At 39.6% G+C, this 24,267-nt stretch overlaps 1 protein-coding gene across 4 annotated transcripts in view; it reads left to right on the plus strand.

Annotated features, from left to right (window-relative positions):
* The window catches only part of LOC130907928 (kinesin-like protein KIF13B), a 129,488-nt gene that overhangs the window by 84,250 nt on the left and 20,971 nt on the right, over nt 1–24,267 (plus strand). For 3 of the 4 annotated variants that reach the window (XM_057823465.1, XM_057823464.1, XM_057823468.1), the window contains 10 exons: nt 114–240; nt 331–386; nt 468–586; nt 713–889; nt 1,149–1,241; nt 3,884–4,036; nt 7,057–7,134; nt 7,271–7,327; nt 8,624–8,720; nt 8,876–8,958. In XM_057823465.1, the coding sequence (XP_057679448.1) occupies nt 114–240; nt 331–386; nt 468–586; nt 713–889; nt 1,149–1,241; nt 3,884–4,036; nt 7,057–7,134; nt 7,271–7,327; nt 8,624–8,720; nt 8,876–8,958 (1,040 nt within the window). The remainder of the gene's footprint in view (nt 1–113; nt 241–330; nt 387–467; nt 587–712; nt 890–1,148; nt 1,242–3,883; nt 4,037–7,056; nt 7,135–7,270; nt 7,328–8,623; nt 8,721–8,875; nt 8,959–24,267) is intronic. The other variant, XM_057823467.1, reaches the window with a different exon arrangement.

Below are 24,267 nucleotides of genomic sequence, written 5' to 3' on the forward strand. Positions count from 1 at the left end.
TTTGAACTTCACTTCTACTTATAAATTTGTAATTGTAATAAATGCAGTAAAAGATTATTGTTCCTCCAAATTACCAGAGATTTCACAAGTCTCACTCGTGTCTATGCATATAGATAAATCAGAGGATGATTTGGAGAGGGAGTCCCAGCTGCTGGAGTGCCGTCTAACACTCACTGAAGAACGCAATGCTGTTTTGGTGCCTTCAGCTGGCAGTGGGATTCCTGGAGCACCAGTAGAAAGGTGTGTGCATATAAGAACAAACCCTTCCCAGTTCCTCTGTCATCACTAAGTGGTTTATTCAAATAAGCCAAACAAGCTGTTCTGTTACAGAGTACCTGTACCTGGAATGGAAACGCACATTCCCGTCCTATTTCTGGATCTCAGTGGTATTTTGTCTGTAGTCTTTCAACAAAACTCCCATTCACCAAATCAGTGGTGAACTCACAACTTTATTTTTTGCGTTGCAGCTGATGATTTCCAGTCAAACCTCTCAGCCCCTCTAGCAGGCGGTGTGGATGCATATCTTGGTGGGGAGTATGAAGACGACTTCTTTGACCTTCACATTGTGAAACACCACAATTCAGAAGTAAGGTGACATGCAAAACTAGTGTTATTTTCACCAATCTTCTTGAAGAGTACAAATTCAGTAAGTGGTTAAAAAAGTATTTGTTTAAAAGTTTTTTTTATTTGTTTATTTTTTGTTGTGGTCTAGGTGAAGGTTGAGGCATCCTGGGACTCAACAGTACATGAGTGTCCCGAGCTCAGCCGTGTGGCCACTAGTGAGCAGAGGGTCTATTTGACCATCCGTGTTGTGGTTGAGTTGAGCCACCCCGCCCACATGCAGTTGGTCCTGAGGAAACGCATCTGTGTTAATGTCACTGGTAAAAAGGTGAGTTTTGTTTTGCTTAACTTACAACTTTTTCACATTATACGATCGACATTGAGTTTTGAAAGCCCGGTCAAAAATTCTCCAAAACTATGATATAATATCCAACATAATGAATTGCTCTGAAAACGACTGGTAGTGAGTGAGTTCATTGGCGTCATCCAGATGAAGACTTTTTTTTTTCCTACAAAGTATTTGCTTTACTTTGCAAAGAACAATTGAGAAATCATTTTTAGAAATTTTGCATGTGTTGGTGATGTAGGGTTTTGCCCAGAGTCTTCTGAAGAAGATGTCCCAGCGAAGCACCATCCCAGGATGTGGCGTCACCTTTGAAATTGTCTCAAACATACCGGGAGTAAGTGTCTATATCATAGTTTTTTTGTTTTGTTTTGTTTTTTACTTTGGTAAGTAATATGGAATCAATTTTTGTCAATGCAAACTGAGGAACTCAAAAAGCATATTGCTCATTTCTAAAAAAAATTAAAAAAAAAAAAAAAAAAAAAAAGTCAGATTAGTAATTCATAACTACCTACAATCCTATAGTATTTTTTTCAGTCATTCCAAGTATGACTGAATTACACAAGCAAGTGACTGATTACCTCTGAGACCACTGGAGAAGGAAATAGAAACCCATTTCGTAGTTGCACTGTTTAATTATTCATTGATTCATTCATTCATCTTCCGTAGTGCTTATTCTCACGAGGGTCGCTGGAGCCTATCCCAGCTAATTATGGGCAGTAGGCCGAGTATACTCTGAACTGGAAAAGCCATGCAGTCACAGGAGAACATACAAACACCACGCAGGAAGGTCAGGGCCAGTGTTGTTAATAACGGCATTAGAGTATAACGGTGTTATTTTTTTCACTAGTGAGTAATCTAATTAATTACTTTTCTCATGTTTGTAACGCAGTTAATGTTACTGAGGATGTAAAGGCGTGCGTTACTATGCGTTACTTCGTTGGTTGAATGACGCGAGAAAAGTCTGAGAGACACAAAGAAAGAAGAATGGGAGTAGGGCGGAGGGAAGGGAGTTGTGACGCCGTTGCAAACGTGACGCTAGGCTAGGTGGATCCAATAATACCTGACTGCAGCCGACAGCCTACAAACTACGCCCACATGATGCCACGCTACATATCTCATGACTGTATATAGAACTAGATGCAAATTGACAGACTCGGCGGTGTTAGCAAATGTATAGAGAAGTAGATGCGAAATTATGCACTCGCCAGTGTTAGTAAACAGCCGCCATCTTAAAGCAGTAGACTTCTCAGGAAGGCTCTGTTGTAGAAACCCTTCCTAGGGAACTTAAGTGACTTTATATCTAAAATACTCCTAAAACGGCAAAATCTTGACTTGAATCTATCTTTAAATGATGAAACAGTTTTAAAACTTTCACATGTAGAAAGTAGACAGAAGGGAACTAATGTAATAACAGGAGCAATTTTAACAACTTTAACGGTTGATTCACAACATTAAATGACTTACAAACATAGCAAAGGTTACTATCTATTTATCGCAATATCCACAATATCTCTGTGTCTAGTCAAGTTTAGGGTAAAGAATTGGGCTAGGGGGAATTGTCCCAAAAACCCTTTGAACTTCACATAGTGTGACCTATGTTTTTGTTGTTGTTGTTGTTGTTTTTTAAATTGAAAAAAACAAAACAAAACATGAAAAGTAACACCAGTTACTTTACCAAGTAACTAATTACTCTTACATTCAGGTAACTGAGTTGCTAACTCAATTACCTTTTTGGGAGAAGTAATTTATAACTGTAATTAATTACTTTTTTAAAGTAAGATTAACAACACTGGTCAGGGCTCAGGCTTGAACCCTTGTTCACAGAACTGTGAGGCAGACGTGCTTACCACTCTACCACTGGCCACCTTTTTGAATTGTTATTTGTCGAATTTGACGATGTACCTTTGAATCAGAAATTACATTTAGCTTACAGCTCAATCATTGTGAGCCCATAAAATGCCCGTTCAATAGTCTCAATGCTTTTACTACTTTTTAATTAGGTGAAAGAACATGCTGTTGAAAGCAGAAAGAAGTGACTGAACTTCAAGGAATAGACATACAAGTTTAGAAAACAAATCAATTCCAATCAATCCTTCCTGTAGAGGTTTTTCACCGTCACGTGAATCGTACGTGTTTCCTCTCAGGTGTAAAGATTCCTCCATCTTGGACCTTCTAGTGGCGTCGTTTCCCCCATGTGGCCGAAATAGAAATTTCCTAAAAATACAACGATTACCAGCTGTAAATCGAGATTGGACATTATGTTAGCTTTCGCGCTGCCACATTTAGATTACCCGGACATATATAATTCCCTGATAAACACGAGTAATTACAGGACTTATTCAGATAACTATAGTGTGAACAAAACAATATTACAGTAGTACCTCTACTTACGTAATTAATTGGTTCTGGAAGTAGTTTCTTAACTTAATTTTGTAAATCGAGACTGGTTTTCCATGTAAATGCCCTAATCCCGTTCCAAGCCCTCTAAAATTCAGATATAAATCGTTTATAGTGCATAAAATGCACCAAAACATGTAACAGATATGTTACAATTAGATTATTGCACAATAAACATACAATCTGAGTTGTGCATCATGTCAAAACCAAGAATAGAGTAAAGAATAAAAGTCCCTCTAACCCAATCAGATGTCAGGAATGCTAGACAATAGCCAGTTGTAGAGCAGTTACTAATTATGTTACTTTCAGTCAACTCTAGGTGCTGCGAGTACCAGCCATACTGTATTTTTGCCTTTCTTATCCTGAAATTTCTTTAACACTAGGCAATATTTTCCCGTTGAGATATGTCTTAACCTGAAAATTCTGTATGTAGAGATGTTCTTAAGTAGATGTACCACTGTACTTGTTTTACCAAGCCATAGGTCTTACTCCAGAGCAGCCAAATTTAAAAAAGTGTGACTTAAGATTCAGACAATATAGTATTTTTCCTTTTACTAATTTGTACCCTGGGTCACTCAGGATTTCCACGGGCCAGAAGACCGAGAGATGCTGGCCAGATTGGCCGCCAGCACGGATGATGATCAGTCAGGCAACAGTGAAGCAGCTATAGAGAAATACCTGCGCAGTGTACTTGCTGTGGAGAACATCCTCACTCTCGACAGGCTGCGGCAGGTTGTGGCATACAGTGGACATACAACATTTGAATAAACTTCCACACCCACTCAAACATGTAAAATTGTATATTTTAAAGCAACACACAACATGTAGTATAAATTACATTCATGCGAAATATAATATGTCAATAAGCAAATCGCGCATTTCTTAGACCGCTGATAGTGGAGAAAATGTTTAAACACAAAAAAATGACACCACTTATGAGTATAGCCATCGTGTAACCAACTTTATGTCAGTCACACTCCATATGTACAACACATAAACACTGCGACACTTGAAGCAGGGAAAAAGTACCTAATTGAATAGGCACACACTCATTTTAATATCTGTACCTGTTAAATCTGTCACTGTCTTTGTTCTTGTCTGAGATTCGGACAAAGCCTGCTTCACTTCCTTGGTCCATTAAGCTTGTTTTTTCAAGAGCCCCGCACATCACACTGCGTAGCCAATGTGTGACGAGTAGGCGGAACAATCTGTGATACTCTCATTTGATTTATTAAAATAGTATAGGGTGGGGCAGAGCAACTTGCTTGTTTAAATTTGGCAGCCTGAAGAGATGGTTGCTCTGTGGATGGTAGGGATAGACTTATTTGAGAGGGTGGGGCTTAAAGTTTGGTTCTTAACATGCGTTATTTATTTTGTGTTTATTTTTCAGGAACCCCATTGAGCATCATAAAGTGGACAAAGTTGGAACGCGCTTTCGCTGTTGAGGCATTTTTTTCAAGCGGTTGCTCAATCATCGCAACGTGCATTCCATAGACCTTTCAGTATTGGATTGCCTGACATCTGCTACCCTGATATCTACAACTATCTTGTCCACACAAAATCAGCCTATTCTCACGAAAGTTTGAAAAACTTTAAGAGCAGCACTCTAAGCAACATTACCCCGTGTGACCCTTTACTTCCAATTTTCTAAAATGGCAACAATCAATAAAAAAATTTGACAACTGCGATGGCCGACGCTTCAAGGATAGGTGGATATTGGACTATTTCTTCAATAACACACGCAACAACTGTGTCTGCCTCATTTGCAAAGAGACAGTGGCTGTTTTCAAAGAGTTCGATGTGACGCAATATTACCAAACAAGACACGCTGACATGTATGACAACATTACAGGGAAGATACGCAGCGAGAAATTATAGCAACTTGAAGCTAGTTTAATTTCACAGCAGCAGTATTTCGCAAGAGCCCGAGTGTCGAAAGAGAACGCCACAAAAACGAGATTGTTGAAATTATGAATTAAAAAAATTATAAAGCAAATGTGACACACAGAAGGGCTTGCTAAAATTTGTTTAAATATATTGTTCTATGTAAATCAGCCAAGGTAGCCCCCCGCATTTTTACCACACCAAATCTGGCCCCCTTTACAAAAGATTTGGACACACCTGTTTAACTTTTTTCACTTGGTACCATCTAAATATTATTCAAAAAATAATGATGGTGGAAGAAATAAGCATCTTGAATTTGAAACTGTATGTTGTCGGCGATTAGCCTCGCAATGATCTTAATTGTGGTTGTCATCCCAAAACCCTCTAAATCAGTCATGTCAACAGTGCGGCCCGGGGGCCAATTGTGGCCCGTGGTCAAATTTCATCCGGCCCCCAGCCTGTGTCATAACATCAATAATGTCTGGCCAGCACACAGACCTGATAAATTGGTCAGCAGTCCTGCTACCAGCATATGAAGTAGCTTACACACTAAATGCTGCTCCTCATTTACCCACTAAAAGGCAGCAGCACTCTAAGCAACATTACCCCGCGTGACTCTTCTGTGTGACACACAGAATGGCTTGCTAAAATTTGCATAAATATATTGTTCTACGCAAAGGATGTCAGCCAAGGTCGGCCCCCCACATTTTTACCACACCGATTCTGGCCCCCTTTGCAAAAAGTTTGGACACCCCTGCTCTAAATATATATTAAATGCATCTTACCAGATATAAAATGACTACTACATAATCTGTAGTGATCGTTTGGTGCCCAGTTTTCTCGTCGAATTGCAGCAGTCCATCTCACTCTCCTCTCCGGGTCTCTCGGAATACGGTAGAACTTCAAGTCTCTCCGTCTATCTTCTCTATTATTGCAACCAACCGCCACACACGCCTTCACCATTTTGATTATTAATGTTAACGAGCATCATGTGAGTAGGGTCTATACTGGAGTCCTGAAAACCCCAGAGAACTTCATCAACATACTCTACACGCAGCACGTGTAACTGTTTGGTGTGCACTATCGCGAGTTGGCATAACTGGCCCATGTTTTTTTTAAGGAAATGAACAGGCAGTATCAGTGACATCTGACCATTATGTCAACGTGATCAATGAGTGTTTCCTGCCAACACTGAACCAGATTGACTGCCTGCCCGGAACACGACCACATTGAAAATGTCTACGGATTGCACATTGCCTTGCGACGATTGAGCGACCACTTGAAAAAAATGCCTCAACAGCGAAAGCACAATGCAACTTCGTCAACTCCATGATACTCAATAGGGTTCCTGAAAAATAAACACAAAATAAATAATGCATGTTAAGAACCAAACTTTGAGCCCCACCCTCTCAATTAAGTCCATCCCTACCATCCTCAGAGCAACCATCACTTCAGAGCACCAAATTTAAATAACCAAGTTGCTCTGCCCCACCCTGTACTAGCACTTCCAAATGTTTGACAACGGCTCTTTCACCTACATCCAGGAAACATTTTTTATTTACCTTTTTCTCCACTATTACACATCATAAAAAGTAAATCATTTGTCTTTCCACTTTATTAAACAGGACTATTTTTGCTGGGATGCACCTGATCATGCTGTGGTCTATCCCTTTAATAGGTCTTTGCTTGAAAGAGTAATTAAACAAAAATTTAAATCAACAAAAATGACAGAGCAGGAAGGTTTCACAGTTACCAGTTACTTTGATAAATTCACATGACATTTTGGTGAGGTAACTTCATTTACTATATCCACCTGAGTTCACAATGTTACACTTTTCTGCACACAAACTTATTTAAATTTTGCATAGGAGGTAACTGTGAGGGAACAACTTGGCGTCATGGGGAAAGCTCCCAAACGCTCCCTCAGCTCACCGAACGTCAACCGGGTAAGTAAACTGAAATCTTCACTGCTAACTCATCCATGTGTAACATATTTGTGGTATTAAGTGGTTCTTTTCACTCCTGGCCGTAACTGCTTTCGCTAACACTTTACTCATGCTGCTTCTGCAATTCTCTACTCAGCTCTCAGCCAGCAATCTGGACGTATTCGCTTCAGCTCATAAACTTGGTGATTTCAAGGTGAGAAGCACATTAATTTAGCTTCATCTTATTTTCGTTTGTTGTTATTGCTAACTCAACTTTTATACCATATAATCCTACCTTGAGGAGCATAGAGAGAGCTAGAGGTGCACGATAATTATCGGTCCGATAATTATCGGTCCGATAATAGGAATTATGACGTCATCCCAATAAATCTGATAACAATGTATGTTATCTGGGCCTATTAATAATATTTTTGGCTCGGTGTCGGATTGGGATGTGTGCGTTTGATTCCACTCCTTTTTTGCCAGTATGCAAAGTTTTGTTACTGTTCTAGAGGACATACTTTTCCTTCACGGAGTTATAAACCTTACTATGGCAAATAGCAAATGTTAGCATTTTACAGTGTTATGTTTTGGTTATTGATAGGCTTGCTGTTCTATAATTGCCAGGTTAAGAAAGTTGTTTCATAAACCAACGCGACAAAAGTCTCCTCTCCTCACGTCTCCAAGTTTTATCTGCTGACAAAGCAAAAAAACCTGTTTGGTTTATGTTTGTTTTAGATCAGTGCTCATTGTTCAGGGGAACACCTCGTCAATGATATTGACTGAATGATTGTGATTGACTCAAGTTATATTTATTTGAAAAAATTAATATGGCCACTATATTTGAAGTCAAAACTGTTCTTGTCTTTGTTTTGTTCATCATAATAATGTTCATGTCATCATGAAAATTCTGGTTCGGTCAAAGGCAAATCTATGCTGAATCAACCACTAGTATTTTTGACCTACAGGTGTTCAAAAACTCAGGTGAATATACATTGAAAAAGTATATATATATTATCGGTTATCGTATCTGCATCGGGCCTTGAGTTGCAGAGAGTTATCGATATCGTTATCGGTTTCAAAAAATGGATATCATGCACCCCTAGAGAGAGCAGACGTTTACCTAAGCAGCCAAATTCAAAGCATTGGCATATATCTGACCTCTTGACCTTTGACCCCTTTTCTTACCATACAACATACATTGTAAATTTAAGTAAGACTAATTTAGGGGTGTCCAAATTGGTTCTCAAGGGCCGCTGTGGCCAAGGGTGTAGGTTTGCATAGGGACAGTAGGGACATAAAACTAACAACTTTTCAGTTGTCCCCACCAACTCTCTGAGCAACCTTATTTGCATTATATCACGACTTCAGTTATATAGGTCATTTAGATTGTCTTGCCATTTGTGTAATTGTGGACTAATCAACTAGTCTGTACAACCTCTAGTCTTCAGGGACTTAAAACCATTAGCTGACATGTGCTCTTATGAATTTGTGCTGTGTTTGCGAGCAGGGCTGGGAGAGTCACCATGATCTGTCTATTGCTGCTCCTCCTCAGTCCAGGAGAACATTACCCAGCTCTATATCATACAGCCTGAACCCTGAATCAGGTGCAAAATGACTTCCTCTTATTGCTTCTTGTGACACCTTCATTGTTTTTTCCACTTGTCACATTTTCTCCACCAATCTATTGTTTGTGTTTCCATTGCACTCTGCAAACATTTTAAGGCTCTTCTCCATTTTCTCCATCAATTTCTTCTTCCAGTGAAGGCCATGCCACACCTCCTGATGTCGCTGATTTCTGGAGGCAAAGACGATAGTGCAGACCAGGGGACTGTCCATCAGCAGGTAGTCACTTCAGATGAGGATTTACTTTGCTCTTCAATCAGGGGTATTGAGTTCAAATTTTTAATTTAGGGACACATTGACTTTATATTGTGATAAACTAATTTACATATATTTACTTATTACTTAAAATAGAAGATAACCATGATCAGTGTTGACAGATTAGGAGGGTTCTCGCATAGACTTCATAATGATATTGACGGGTCAGATTCTACCTTCACTGCGCCACACCTTCAAGTAGGGGGCCATCTCACAATCCGCTTCAGTTATTCGCAGTCGGTCGCTACCTTCACTGCGCCACACCTTCAAGTAGGGGGCCATCTCACAATCCGCTTCAGTTATTCGCAGTCGGTCGCAGCGACACATGCTGCGATCCAACGCCAGATTTATGTTGAAAAAGTACGAAAGCTGTACCGCATACAAAGAGGAAGGATTGCCTCAGGAGTGATTTGTTTGAGGATTCAAGCTAATTATTATATTTTTATATATTTTTATTAGGGCTGTCAAAATTATCGCGTTAACAGGCGTTAATTAATTTTTTAAATTAATCACGTTAAAATATTTGACGCAATTAACGCACTAGGCCCGTTCAGACAGATTTAAATGTCAGTACAGTGAAAGGCCAACTTGTTAATTGTGTTTTATGGAGTTTTTCCGCCCTCTGCTGGCGCTTGGGTGTGACTTGCATATGTTATGTGGCGTAATGTCGCCCTCTGCTGGCGATTCAGTGCAGCTGATTATTTGGGTTTCGGCGCGCTTTTCAGACGTGATTATATGACGACGCGAACTCACACTAATAGACAGTGCTATTCAGACCAGCTAACGTCCGCATCCAGTATTCAGTGGCAGTTCTCATAGCCCCATCACACTGTTTGTGTCTAATACATGCATCGCTTGTGAGTTATATTCCTCCTTTGTTTATATTCATGAGCATTAGATAGTTATTGATGATGTGTATTTGAATTTGTTCACATATATGGTGAAATGCAGTTACATTGTTAGATGCTTGTGAGCTAATTGGCTAGTGCTACTGCTCAAATGGACACGTGTGTGTACATTTTATGTTATTTTGTGATTTATGCAAGTTATTGACACATTGGCTTGTTATTTTCAGTTTTACAAAAATACAAGAAACGTGCTCCTGTCAAAAAGAGATGACTTCAGTAAAGCCCATGCAACTTTGCCACACCGTCTGATTTCTTTTTGGAACTTATGTTCGCTATCTGTCAGTTTGTGTACTCACACACATTGAGGACAGAATAGGGCTACTAGTTTATTTTTTGATTGAAAATTTTACAAATTTTATTAAAACGAAAACATTAAGAGGCGTTATAATATAACATTTCTATAACTTGTACTAATATTCATCTTTTAAGAACTACAAGTCTTTCTATCCATGGATCACTTTAACAGAATGTTAATAATGTTAATGCCATCTTGTTGATTTATTGTTATAATAAACAAATACCGTCCTTATGTACCGTATGTTGAATGTATATATCCATCTTGTCTTATCTTTCCGTTCCAACAATAATTTACAGGAAAATATGGCATAGTTTATAGATGGTTTGAATTGCGATTAATTGCGATTAATTACGATTAATTAATTTTTAAGCTGTAATTAATTCGATTAAAAATTTTAATCGTTTGACAGCCCTAATTTTTATATATTTTTTCACAAGAATTTTCAACCTAAAAAGCTCTTTGTTGTAAAGCTGCTGCCACATTGTCCAATAGACTAGCATCATTCTTCGACGTATTTACGTAAAATCAATGCTAACTGCGCTTTGTTTTTTTGCTTTTAACCAAGAATCGAGACTGTTTTACGTCCATATCTATAAAGAATTAAGGGATTTAAGCATTTCTTCACAAGAATTTTCAACGGAGAAGCTCTGTTTACATATGCCGGCCACCACATTGACTGACGAACTAGCATCATACTTTGACATACAGTGGGGCAAATAAGTATTTAGTCAACTACTAATTGTTCAAGTTCTCCCACTTGAAAATATTAGAGATGCCTGTAATTGTCAACATGGGTAAACCTCAACCATGAGAGACAGAATGTGGGAAAAAAAACTCCTAACGAGGTCTAACGAGGCTCCACTCATTACCTGTATTAATGGCACCTGTTTTAACTCATTATCGGTATAAAAGACACCTGTCCACAACCTCATTCAGTCACACTCCAAACTCCACTATGGCTAAGACCAGGCTCCACTCATTAACTGTATTAATGGCACCTGTTTTAACTCATTATCGGTATAAAAGACACCTGTCCACAACCTCATTCAGTCACACGCCAGACTCCACTATGGCTAAGACCAAAGAGCTGTCGAAGGACACCAGAGACAAAATTGTAGACCTGCACCAGGCTGGGGAGACTGAATCTGCAATAGGTAAAATGCATGGTGTAAAGAAATCAACTGTGGGAGTAATTATTAGAAGACATACAAGACCACTGATAATCTCCCTCGATCTGGGGCTCCATGCAAGATCTTACCCCGTGGCGGCGTCAAAATGATAACAAGAACGATGAGCAAAAATCCCAGAACCACACGGGGGGACCTAGTGAATGACCTACAGAGAGCTGGGACCACAGTAACAAAGGCTACTATCAGTAACACAATGCGCCGCCAGGGACTCAAACCCTGCACTGCCAGACGTGTCCCCCTGCTGAAGAAAGTACACGTCTATGCCCGTCTGCGGTTCGCTAGAGAGCATTTGGATGATCCAGAAGAGGACTGGGAGAATGTCTTATGGTCAGATGAAACCAAAATAGAACTTTTTGGTAGAAGCATAGGTTCTCGTGTTTGGAGTCGAAAGAATACTGAATTGCATCCAAAGAACACCATACCCACTGTGAAGCATTGGTGTCGAAACATCATGCTTTGGGGCTGCAAACGGACCAGGACGACTGATCTGTGTAAAGGAAAGAATGAATGGGGCCATGTATCGAGAGATTTTGAGTGAAAATCTCCTTCCATCAGCAAGGGCATTGAAGATGAGACGTGGCTGGGTCTTTCAGCATGACAGTGATCCCAAACACACAGCCAGGGCAACAAGGGAGTGGCTTCGTAAGAAGCGTTTCAAGGTCCTGGAGTGGCCAAGCCAGTCTCCAGATATCAACCCCATAGAAAATCTGTAGAGGGAGTTGAAAGTCCCTGTTGCCCAACGACAGCCCCAAAACATCACTGCTCTAGAGGAGATCTGCATGGAGGAATGGGCCAAAATACCAGCAACAGTGTGTGAAAAGCTTGTGAAGAGTTACAGAAAACGTTATTGCCAACAAAGGGTACATAACAAAGTATTGAGATGAACTTTTGGTATTGACCAAATACTTATTTTCCACCATGATTTGCAAATAAATTCTTTCAAAATCAAACAATATGATTTTATGTTTTTTTTCCCCCACATTCTGTCTCTCATGGTTGATGTTTACCCATGTTGAAAATTACAGGCCTCGCTAATATTTTCAAGTGGGAGAACTTGCATAATTAGTGGTTGACTAAATACTTATTTGCCCCACTGTATTAGGTAAAATAAATGCTAACTGCACGTTTTTTGTTTTATTTTTGCTTTTAACTAAGAATCAAGACTGTTTTACGTCCATATCTATAAAAAATTTGGGGATTTAAGCATTTATTCTTAAGAATTTTCACCTTAAAAGCTCTGTTTACATTTGGCGGCCGCCACATTGACTGACAGACTAGCATCGTACTTTGACTTATCTGCTTAAAATAAATGTTAACTGAGCGTTTTTGGGTTTTTTTCTGCTTTTAACCAAGAATCGAGACTGTTTTATGTCCATATCTATAAAGAATTCAGGGATTTAGGCATTTATTCACAAGAATTTTCAACCAAAAAAGCTCTTTGTCTGTTATTCCACTCGGTCAGCTTTGATGGCCACGCCAACAATGCAGACCCCCTGTTAACTGGCCCCGCGCTCTTTGTCCCGTCAATATCATGATGAAGTCCTGCTTGAGGTTCTTGCTCAATTGGGCTATATTCAAAGACTCTAGGCGGGGGGGGGGGGGGGGGGGGTGCATTGGGCGCCAGGTAACGGGAGAGGGAGTAGGTTTGAGCTGGATATAGTGAGTGCGTCCAGAAAGGTAGGATGAGAACCATTTCAACAGGGCGTGGGTGATGCCAATGGTGGATAGCCGGTGGAGGAGGGTGGCATGATTAATTGTGTCAAAAGCTGAAGAGAGCTCCAGGAGGATGAGGATGGTGAGGAGTCCAGAGTCAGCTGCCTTGAGGAGGTCGATGGTTATTTTGGCAAGTGCTGTTTCGGTGCTGTGGAGAGGGCAAAAACCAGACTGGCATTATATATAGAGATTATTGTGGGATAGGTGAGAATGGAGTTGAGAGGCAACAGTTCTTTCGTGGATTTTCGAGATGAAAGGTAGGTTAGATATGGGGCGGAAGTTGTTGAAATTCTAGCAGTCAGCACCAGGTTTCTTGAGAAATGGAGTGATGGCAGGAGTTTTGAAAGAAATGTGTACAATTGAAATGAAACCAATAGAGATGTCCCGATCGATCGGGATCACGTCATTTTCAAAGTATCGGAATCGGCCAAAAAATATCGGCCATGCCTTTTTTTAATATATATATATATATTCAATTAAATCGTTTTCTAATTGTATTTAACGTTAAAGACATAATATGTTACACTCATCCAGAGTATTTAGTTTAGGCATGAAGTAGGGTTATCAAATTTATCCCAATAACGGCGGTAATTGATTTAATAAAAAATGTGTCACGTTATATATTAATGTATGCGCTGGACGGCCCTCTCACTCATTGTCGCTCTCAATCTGTAATGATGCCGTTTTACCTATGTAGAGGGTTAAAAGGCAGCGCAAAATGAGTAGAGTGAATTTTGGCAGCCTTTGAAGCCATATTTTAATTGGCTAATGCCTTGCAATCCCTCTCCTTATGATTAGAAATATCATGGGAAGCAATGTGGGGATGCAAGGTGGTAATTGATCTTTGTCTTAACACCTTAAGATATTTCCCAACGCAGAGAAGATATATCATTTGGTAGCACGACGCACACTCATGGGTGCACTTCCCATCATGCATTTGGGATGGCCACAGTATCATTTACTGAAAGCTCAACAAATACACTAGATGGCAATATTTAGTCACAATACACAAAGTCACAAGTCTTTCTATCCGTGAATCCCTCTCACAGAAAGAATGTTAATAATGTAAATGCCATCTTGAGAATTTATTGTGATAATAAACAAATACAGTACTTATGTACTGTATGTTGAATGTATATATTTGTCAGAGTTTCATTCATTTTTTAATGCATTGCCAAAATGTATATGATCGGGAAAAATTATCGGGAATGATTGGAATTGAAGCAAAAAAAAGCAATCGGATTGGGAAATATCGGGATCGGCAGATACTAAAACGATCGGGATCGGATCGGGAGCAAAAAAAAAACATGATCGGAACAACCCTAGAAACCAATATATTTTTACTTTACTTTTAGGTCCAAAAATGACTTCCATGCAACATCAATCCGACAATAATAAGTCATGCGCAACTATAGTTTGTAAATCATGGTTACTGTCTAGAAAAAGCATCACTTCACTTATATTGCAAATGATTGACGGGTCGCGTGGTGTGTTTCATAATGTGCTGTTTGTGATGAAAGCTGAGATTGTTCCAAACAGCCCCCACTGAGACAGGAACACACTGTGTAAAAAGAACAGTAATTAGGAGCAGGTGAGCCTTGTCATGCTTATGCTATCGAGACGTGACAGCGCAGAGCTCGTCACTGCAGTAAAAACATAACGGCACTCCAGTTGTCTGATTAGCACCTTAAACAGTCTGTGGCTTCCCTCTGTGGCCCACAGACGGAAGCTCATCAAGGTAATCATTGTGCCATAGTGTTCTAGTGCAGTGCAAACTCTCATTTGCAAGTTGCTACTGCAATACCCCCATGCTGAAATGGACATTTTGCAGTGATACAAAAGAAAACTACCTGTTTCCTTTCAAAATAAAGCACTTTTGATAACAAGGATCACGGTTATAATACTGTATTGACTTCGAGGTGAAATGTTTTGTAAAACCAGTGGCGTCGTTAGGCTTATTTTAGGGGGGCCCCCGAGAATATTCTTCAGCCCCCCTAAATAATTTGGTGTTTTATTAAAAAAAAAAAAGCTGACATATTCACTATGAAGTTGCTCGAAATATTAGTTTAAATTAAGGCTGTCAAACGATTAAAATTTTTAATCGAGTTAATTACAGCTTAAAAATTAATTAATCGTAATTCATCGCAATTCAAACCATCTATAAAATATGCCATATTTTTCTGCAAATTATTGTTGGAATGGAAAGATAAGACAAGATGGATATATATATTCAACATACGGTACATAAGGACTGTATTTGTTTATTATAACAATAAATCAACAAGATGGCATTAACATTATTAACATTCTGGTAAAGTGATCCATGGATAGAAAGACTTGTAGTTCTTAAAAGATGAATATTAGCACAAGTTATAGAAATGTTATATTAAAACGCCTCTTAATGTTTTCGTTTTAATTAAATTTGTAAAATTTTCAATCAAAAAATAAACTAGTAGCCCTATTCTGTCCTCAATGTGTGTGAGTACACAAATTGACAGATAGCGAACATAAGTTCCAAAAAGAAATCAGACGGTGTGGCAAAGTTGCATGGGCTTTACTGAAGTCATCTGTTTTTGACAGGAGCACGTTTCTTGTATTTTTGTAAAACTGAAAATAACAAGGCAATGTGTCAATAACTTGCATAAATCACAAAATAACATAAAATGTACACACACTTGTCCATTTGAGCAGTAGCACTAGCCAATTAGCACACAAGCATCTAACAATGTAACTGCATTTCACCATATATGTGAACAAATTCAAATACACATCATCAATAACTATCTAATGCTCATGAATATTAACAAAGGAGGAATATAACTCACAAGCGATGCATGTATTAGACACAAACAGTGTGATGGGACTATGAGAACTGCCACTGAATACTGGATGCGGACGTTAGCTGGTCTGAATAGCACTGTCTATTAGTGTGAGTTCGCGTCGACATACAATCACGTCAGAAAAGCGCGCCGAAACCCAAATAATCAGCTGCACTGAATCGCCAGCAGAGGGCGACATTACGCCAGATAACATATGCAAGTCACACCCAAGCGCCAGCAGAGGGCGGAAAAACTCCATAAAACACAATTAACAAGTTGGCCTTTCACTGCACTGACATTTAAATCTGTCTGAGCGGGCCTAGTGCGTTAATTGCGTCAAATATTTTAACGTGATTAATGAAAAAAATTAATTAACACGCCTTAACGCGATAATTTTGACAGCCCTAGTTAAAATCAATAATTATATAACCTGTCATTATTAACCCACATATGATCATAAATCTGTCAATTTCCCCCCCACTTCACAGAGTAAGGTAGCGAGCCCCTTCAATAGAATAGAATAGCCCTTTATTGTCACTGTACAGTTGTACAATGAAATTGTGGAGCATCTCCCTTTACAGTGCAGGATAAGTTAAAATCTCAAAAGTGACTTGCAAGTATAAAAATATAAAATATAAATAAATATAAACAAGAGTGTGACAATATCTCGATACAGCGATATATCGCGATATTTTGCAACCCAATGGGTTATCGATATGCTCCCGCCAAGTATCGATACTTTTATTTAACATATTGGCCATACAATGGAGTATGGATGCTGTAAACTGCTCAATGTTTGTTGAGCAATTCCTTGGCGGTCCACTACGGGCGCTCGGGAGTTGTGGTGAAGGTAAAGTGCGCACAAGTCGTCTAGAGAAGAAGAGAGGAAGCTCCAAGTGGGTTGAAAAAATAAAAAAGCTTCGTGAGAACGGTGGAGGAAAAAATGAGAAAAATATTGCTACAAATCACACATGGGGACACACTTTAGATTTTACACCAACAAGAAAGGAAGTAAGGTGAACAAGGACTTTGCTGTATGCAAGAATTGTCTAACAAAAATAAGGTTCACTGGGAGCTGGTGACAAAGTGCACACCGGATTTCTTCACTGCTTCGCATTCATCACTTGAGGTAAGAAAGTTTTGCAATGTAATTGATTTTTAATTTACATGTATCATATTGATGGCATTTGGTGTTGAATGATATAAAATAAACCAGGACCCTAAACTGGATGAAAATGAATATCGAACAAGCCCACATGAATTTACCGATGTATTTGATATTATTTGAGAACCACTTTCCATCCAGTTTACTACACAAACTGTTATTACTGCCATTTTGATACAATAAACTATAAAAATGGTTTGAATAGGTTCCAAGATATACAGTGCCTTGCAAAAGTATTCGGCCCTCTTGAATCTTGCAACCTTTCGCCACATTTCAGGCTTCAAACATAAAGATATGAAATTTAATTTTTTTGTCAAGAATCAACAACAAGTGGGACACAATCGTGAAGTGGAACAACATTTATTGGATAATTTAAACTTTTTTAACAAATAAAAAACTGAAAAGCGGGGCGTGCAATATTATTCGGCCCTTTTACTTTCAGTGCAGCAAACTCACTCCAGAAGTTCAGTGAGGATCTCTGAATGATCCAATGTTGTCCTAAATGACCGATGATGATAAATAGAATCCACCGTTGTGTAATCAAGTCTCCGTATAAATGCACCTGCTCTGTGATAGTCTCAGGGTTCTGTTTAAAGTGCAGAGAGCATTATGAAAACCAAGGAACACACCAGGCAAGTCCGAGATACTGTTGTGGAGAAGTTTAAAGCCGGATTTGGATACAAAAAGATTTCCTAAGCTTTAAACATCTCAAGGAGCACTGTGCAAGCCATCATATTGAAATGGAAAGAGCATCAGACCACTGCAAATCTACCAAGACCCGGCTGTCCTTCCAAACTTTCTTCTCAAACAAGGAGAAAACTGATCAGAGATGCAGCCAAGAGGCCCATGATCACTCTGGATGAACTGCAGAGATCTACAGCTGAGGTGGGAGAGTCTGTCCTTAGGACAACAATCAGTCGTACACTGCACAAATCTGGCCTTTATGGAAGAGTGGCAAGAAGAAAGCCATTTCTCAAAGATATCCATAAAAAGTCTCGTTTAAAGTTTGCCACAAGCCACCTGGGAGACACACCAAACATGTGGTAGAAGGTGCTCTGGTCAGATGAAACCAAAATTGAACTTTTTGGCCACAATGCAAAACGATATGTTTGGCGTAAAAACAACACAGCTCATCACCCTGAACACACCATCCCCACTGTCAAACATGGTGGTGGCAGCATCATGGTTTGGGCCTGCTTTTCTTCAGCAGGGACAGGGAAGATGGTTAAAACTGACGGGAAGATGGATGCAGCCAAATACAGGAACATTCTGGAAGAAAACCTGTTGGTATCTGCACAAGACCTGAGACTGGGACGGAGATTTATCTTCCAACAGGACAATGATCCAAAACATAAAGCCAAATCTACAATGGAATGGTTCAAAAATAAACGTATCCAGGTGTTAGAATGGCCAAGTCAAAGTCCAGACCTGAATCCAATCGAGAATCTGTGGAAAGAGTTGAAGACTGCTGTTCACAAACACTCTCCATCCAACCTCACTGAGCTCGAGCTGTTTTGCAAGGAAGAATGGGCAAGAATGTCAGTCTCTCGATGAGCAAAACTGATAGAAACATACCCCAAGCGACTTGCAGCTGTAATTGGATGGAGCAAAAGGTGGCGCTACAAAGTATTAACGCAAGGGGGCCGAATAATATTGCACGCCCCACTTTTCAGTTTTTTATTTGTTAAAAAAGTTTAAATTATCCAATATAAAATTAAAATTTTAAATCTTTATGTTTGAAGCCTGAAATGTGGCGAAAGGTTGCAAGGTTCAAGGGGGCCGAATACTTTTGCAAGGCACTATATAAAGTCATGTGCATGATAATTCATGTACCGTAGCCTACATATTAATAGGTAATTATTGCATTTTTAATTTCTATACATTCAATTCATATGTTTTTTAATTCAATACTTCCAACACATACACCAAAAAAAAATCAGGATTTCAACTCAAAAGCTATGAAGTAGCTAATATTTTTTGTTTTATTTTGCTGTTTTTAAGGTGAGGAAGACTGTGACTGACCAAGTCTGACATCTCAAATGCTGAAGCAGATAGTGGAAGTGCTCAAACCAACGCTTTTGGCAACAAAGGTCACATACGAAGAAAAGACCCACCAATTTTATCATTGCCCCACCCCAAGCTCAACTGCTGACACCTACAGCAGTTTTTTTTTTTTTTTTTTTTAAGATTTAAAACTTTAAAGAAATTAAGGGTGCCATTCATCATGATCTCTCCAAGAGATATCAGTGGTTGTGGTTTGTTTCCTCTATATGTGCAGGTGCACAATTTGCAGTAGATTTATATTTTACAGCAATGTTGCACAGAAAAAGTGTAAGTGTTTAATAAATGACTTAAACAGTATTTTTTTCTATTTTGAAATCTTTTTTTTTTTCGTTTCAACAGTTGTATCGTAGAATATCATTTATCCAATTTCTGACCAATATATCGATAATCGCTGTATCGTGACATCGTGAGATAATCGTTATCGTGAGCCTTGTATTGCTAATCGTATCGTATCGTGAGGTGCCCTGAGGTTCCCACTCCTAAATATAAATATAAAATGTATGAGAAAGTCCTATGTTCAGGCAGTGCAAATAATCGAAGTGAAGTAGCAGCAGTTTGACAGTGAAGGCACCAAATATTGCACATAAGTATTGCACATAGAATACAGTGTATCACAAAAGTGAGTACACTCCTTGCATTTCTGTAGATATTTAGGTATATCTTTTCATGGGAAAACACTGACAAAATAACAGTTTGACACAATGAAAAGTAGTCTGTGTGCAGCTTATATAATAGAGTTAATTTATCTTCCCCTCAAAATAACTCAAAATATAGCCATTAATATCTAAACCCCTGGCAACAAAAGTGAGTACACCCCTTAGTGAAAGTTTTCGATATTAACATACAACATGTCAACTGTCAATATATTGTGTGGCCACCACTATTATCCAGAAATGCCTTTACTCTGCTGGGCATAGAGGTGACCAGAGCTTCACAGGTCGCCACTGGAATGCTCTTCCACGCCTCCATGACGACGTTGCGGAGCTGCCGGATATTTGAGACTTTGCGCACCTCCACCTTCCGCTTGAGGATCCCCCAAAGATGTTCGATTGGGTTCAAGTCTGGAGACATACTTGCCCAGTCCATCACCTTTACCCTCAGCCTCTTCAGTAAAGCAGTGGTCATCTTGGAGGTGTGATTGGGGTCATTGTCATGCTGGAACACTGCCCTGCGATCTAGTTTCTGGTAGAAGGGGTTATTGCTCTGCTGCAGTATTTCACAGTACACGTTGGAGTTCATGTTTCCCTCAATGGAATGTAACTCTCCAACACCTGCAGCAGTCATGCAGCCCCAGACCATGACATTCCCATCACCATGCTTGACTGTAGGCATGACACATTTATCTTTGTACTCCTTACCTGGTCGCCGCCACACATGCTTGAGACCATCAGAACCAAATAAATGAATCTTCGTCTCATCAGACCATTGGACATGGTTTCAGTACTCCATGTGCTTTGTTGTTCTTTCTTCAGCAAACTGTTTGCTGGATTTCTTGTGTACAGTCTTCAGAAGAGGCTTCCTCTTGGGGTGACAGCCATGCACACCAATTATATGTTGAGTGCGGCGTATGGTCTGAGCACTAACAGGCTGACCCCCCACCTCTTCAATCTCTGCAGCCATGCTGACGGCACTCCTGCGACGATCTTTCAAAGAAAGCATTTGGATGTGACGCTCAGCACGTACACTCAGCTTCTTTGGATGACCAACCCGTGGCCTGTTCTGAGTGGACCCTGCTCTTTTAAAATGCTGTATGATCTTAGCCACTGTGCTGCAGCTAAGTTTCAGAGTGTGGGCAGTCTTCTTATAGCCTTGGCCATCTTCATGTAGCGCAACAATACGTCTTTTAAGATCCTCAGAGAGTTCTTTGCCATGTGGTGCCATGTTGGAACTTTCAGTGACCAGTATGAGAGAGTGTGAGAGCTGCACTACAAATTTGAACACACCTCTACCTAGTAAGACTAACGAGACACATGACATTTTGGAGGGAAAAGGACAAGCAGTACTCAATTTGGACATTTAGGGATGAAGTTTCTAAGGGTTGTACTCACTTTTGTTGCCAGGGGTTTAGATATTAATGGCCATATTTTGAGTTATTTTTAGGGAAAAATAAATTAACTCTATTATATAAGCTGCACACAGACTACTTTTCATCGTGTCAAAGTGTCATTTTGTCAGTGTTGTCCCATGAAAAGTTATACTTAAATATCTGCAGAAATGCGAGGGGTGTACACACTTTTGTGATACACTGTATGTGTGAATAGAAGTGAAGTAGCAGCAGTTGACAGTGAAGGCATTGAATATTGCACTATAATATTTCATGTGACTAAGTATTGCACATATAAGGTTGCATGTAAATGAATATTGGATATTGGGTGATTGGTGTTACATATGGCAGTTCAGGGTGGAGATGGCTTTAGCAAAGAAATTTCCTCATTCTGTTTGTTCTTGCTTTTAAACACTTATAGTGTCTCCCAAAGGGGACCTATTCAAACAGCTGGAAACCAGGATGTGAGCTGTCCTTTAGGATGTTTACAGCTCCGGTGAGGCACCGGGAGGAGTAGATGTCCATCAGGGAGGGGAGAGGGACAGCCAATGATCCTCTGAAAAGAGAGTCATTATCCAATTAATTTGACTTGTTCATATAGAAAACGCCCATCTCGCTTAAAATCCAGTCCGCGTGTACAGGTGTTGTACCAAAAAATGCACCCCCTGTGTGAACTGCATCCCCTGACTGACTCATCGAGCCTACTGTATACAGAAATGACTTTTGAACAAGTTAAAAGTATTTACTTTGGTAAAATAAAACAGCTTTTTCTACCAATTGAAATAACACAGCCTCTCCATACCAATCGATGGACATGGAAACGACCTTCTTTTACTGTGAATATGTATTGATAAATGTTATGCACGTTACCATAGACCTTTTTACACCCAAATAAACTGTCAATTTCAAAACACGAAACAGGAGGCATTTTCTGCGGACTTTGTTTTCATCATCCGTGTCCATCGATTGGTATGGAGAGGCTGTGTTATTTCGATTGGTAGAAAAAGCTGTTTTATTTCCCAAAGTAAATACTTTTACCCTGTTCAAAAGTCATTTCTGTACAGGCTCGATGACAATCCAGCAAGCGATCATAGAAGTAGCGTCATTGGATCGAAAGAATTGGAGTCTAATTGCGCTCCCGACACGGGATGCAGTTCATCCAGGGAGGTGCATTTTTCGGCACCACACCAGCCAGTGTATCTCTGCCGCACACACACACACACACCAGAGTAGAGCATGAATAGATGGCTGTACATAAGATGTTTTTTCAAGAACGTGAGTATTTATCACTGCTGGTAGTAACAGTTAGTAAGCTCCAGCCCTCAGCTAACAGCAGGAAGTCCCATGTAATTAATAAACTAAATGCTCTGTGTTTGATGATAAACCTGGTTTACACACTACGGATATTCTATTTATAAATCTATAAATTACCCTACGTTCACCTACATTGTGTAACTCCTGGGGGCTAACCCCCCCTGTTTTTAAAACCTAGTGACACCCCTGTGTAAAACCACTTTTTCATGAGCTTGTAATTTCCTCATGCAGAAAAAAGACAAACTCATTCTATAATTTATATCTCATTGTTTTGTAATAAAACAACAACAACAAAATATTGCACTTATTACTCATCATTTATTCTCAAGTGTCTGATGGCGGGATGTACATAGTACATACTCTGGTACATACATACCACCTATATGTGGGTGCCAGGAATGTTAGGCAATAGCCAATGGCAGAGCAGCTATAAGTATGTTATATTCAGTAAACTCTGGGAGCTCCGAGTACCCTACTGTATTTTTGCCTTTCGTATTCTGAAAATTATTACGTAACGAGGCGATTGAGGCGTGTCTTAACCGGGAAATTCTGTATATAGAGACGTGCATAAGTAGAGCTACCTCTGTATTTGACTTAACAAAGGACATCAAGTTCCTTTTAGTGAACAAAATAAGTACTTGCACTTTTATCGACAGAACACTCAAGCAGGTCATGAATTCACCAACTATGTAAGGTCACGGTTACGACTTGGAAGGTTTATTCATACAGTGCCTTGCAAAAGTATTCGGCCCCCTTGAACCTTGCAACCTTTCGCCACATTTCAGGCTTTAAACATAAAGATATAAAATTTTAATTTTTTGTCAAGAATCAACAACAAGTGGGACACAATCGTGAAGTGGAACAACATTTATTGGATAATTTAAACTTTTTTAACAAATAAAAAACTGAAAAGTGGGGCGTGCAATATTATTCGGCCCCCTTGCGTTAATACTTTGTAGCACCACCTTTTGCTCCAATTACAGCTGCAAGTCGCTTGGGGTATGTTTCTATCAGTTTTGCACATCGAGAGACTGACATTCTTGCCCATTCTTCCTTGCAAAACAGCTCGAGCTCAGTGAGGTTAGATGGAGAGTGTTTGTGAACAGCAGTCTTCAGCTCATTCCACAGATTCTCGATTGGATTCAGATCTGGACTTTGACTTGGCCATTCTAACACCTGAATACGTTTATTTTTGAACCATTCCATTGTAGATTTGGCTTTATGTTTTGGATCATTGTCCTGTTGGAAGATAAATCTCCGTCCCAGTCTCAGGTCTTGTGCAGATACCAACAGGTTTTCTTCCAGAATGTTCCTGTATTTGGCTGCATCCATCTTCCCGTCAATTTTAACCATCTTCCCTGTCCCTGCTGAAGAAAAACAGGCCCAAACCATGATGCTGCCACCACCATGTTTGACAGTGGGGATGGTGTGTTCAGGGTGATGAGCTGTGTTGCTTTTACGCCAAACATATCGTTTTGCATTGTGGCCAAAAAGTTCAATTTTGGTTTCATCTGACCAGAGCACCTTCTACCACATGTTTGGTGTGTCTCCCAGGTGGCTTGTGGCAAACTTTAAACGAGACTTTTTATGGATATCTTTGAGAAATGGCTTTCTTCTTGCCACTCTTCCATAAAGGCCAGATTTGTGCAGTGTACGACTGATTGTTGTCCTAAGGACAGACTCTCCCACCTCAGCTGTAGATCTCTGCAGTTCATCCAGAGTGATCATGGGCCTCTTGGCTGCATCTCTGATCAGTTT

The sequence above is a fragment of the Corythoichthys intestinalis genome, chromosome 19 (assembly GCF_030265065.1).
Source record: "Corythoichthys intestinalis isolate RoL2023-P3 chromosome 19, ASM3026506v1, whole genome shotgun sequence".
NCBI classification, from domain to species: domain Eukaryota; kingdom Metazoa; phylum Chordata; class Actinopteri; order Syngnathiformes; family Syngnathidae; genus Corythoichthys; species Corythoichthys intestinalis.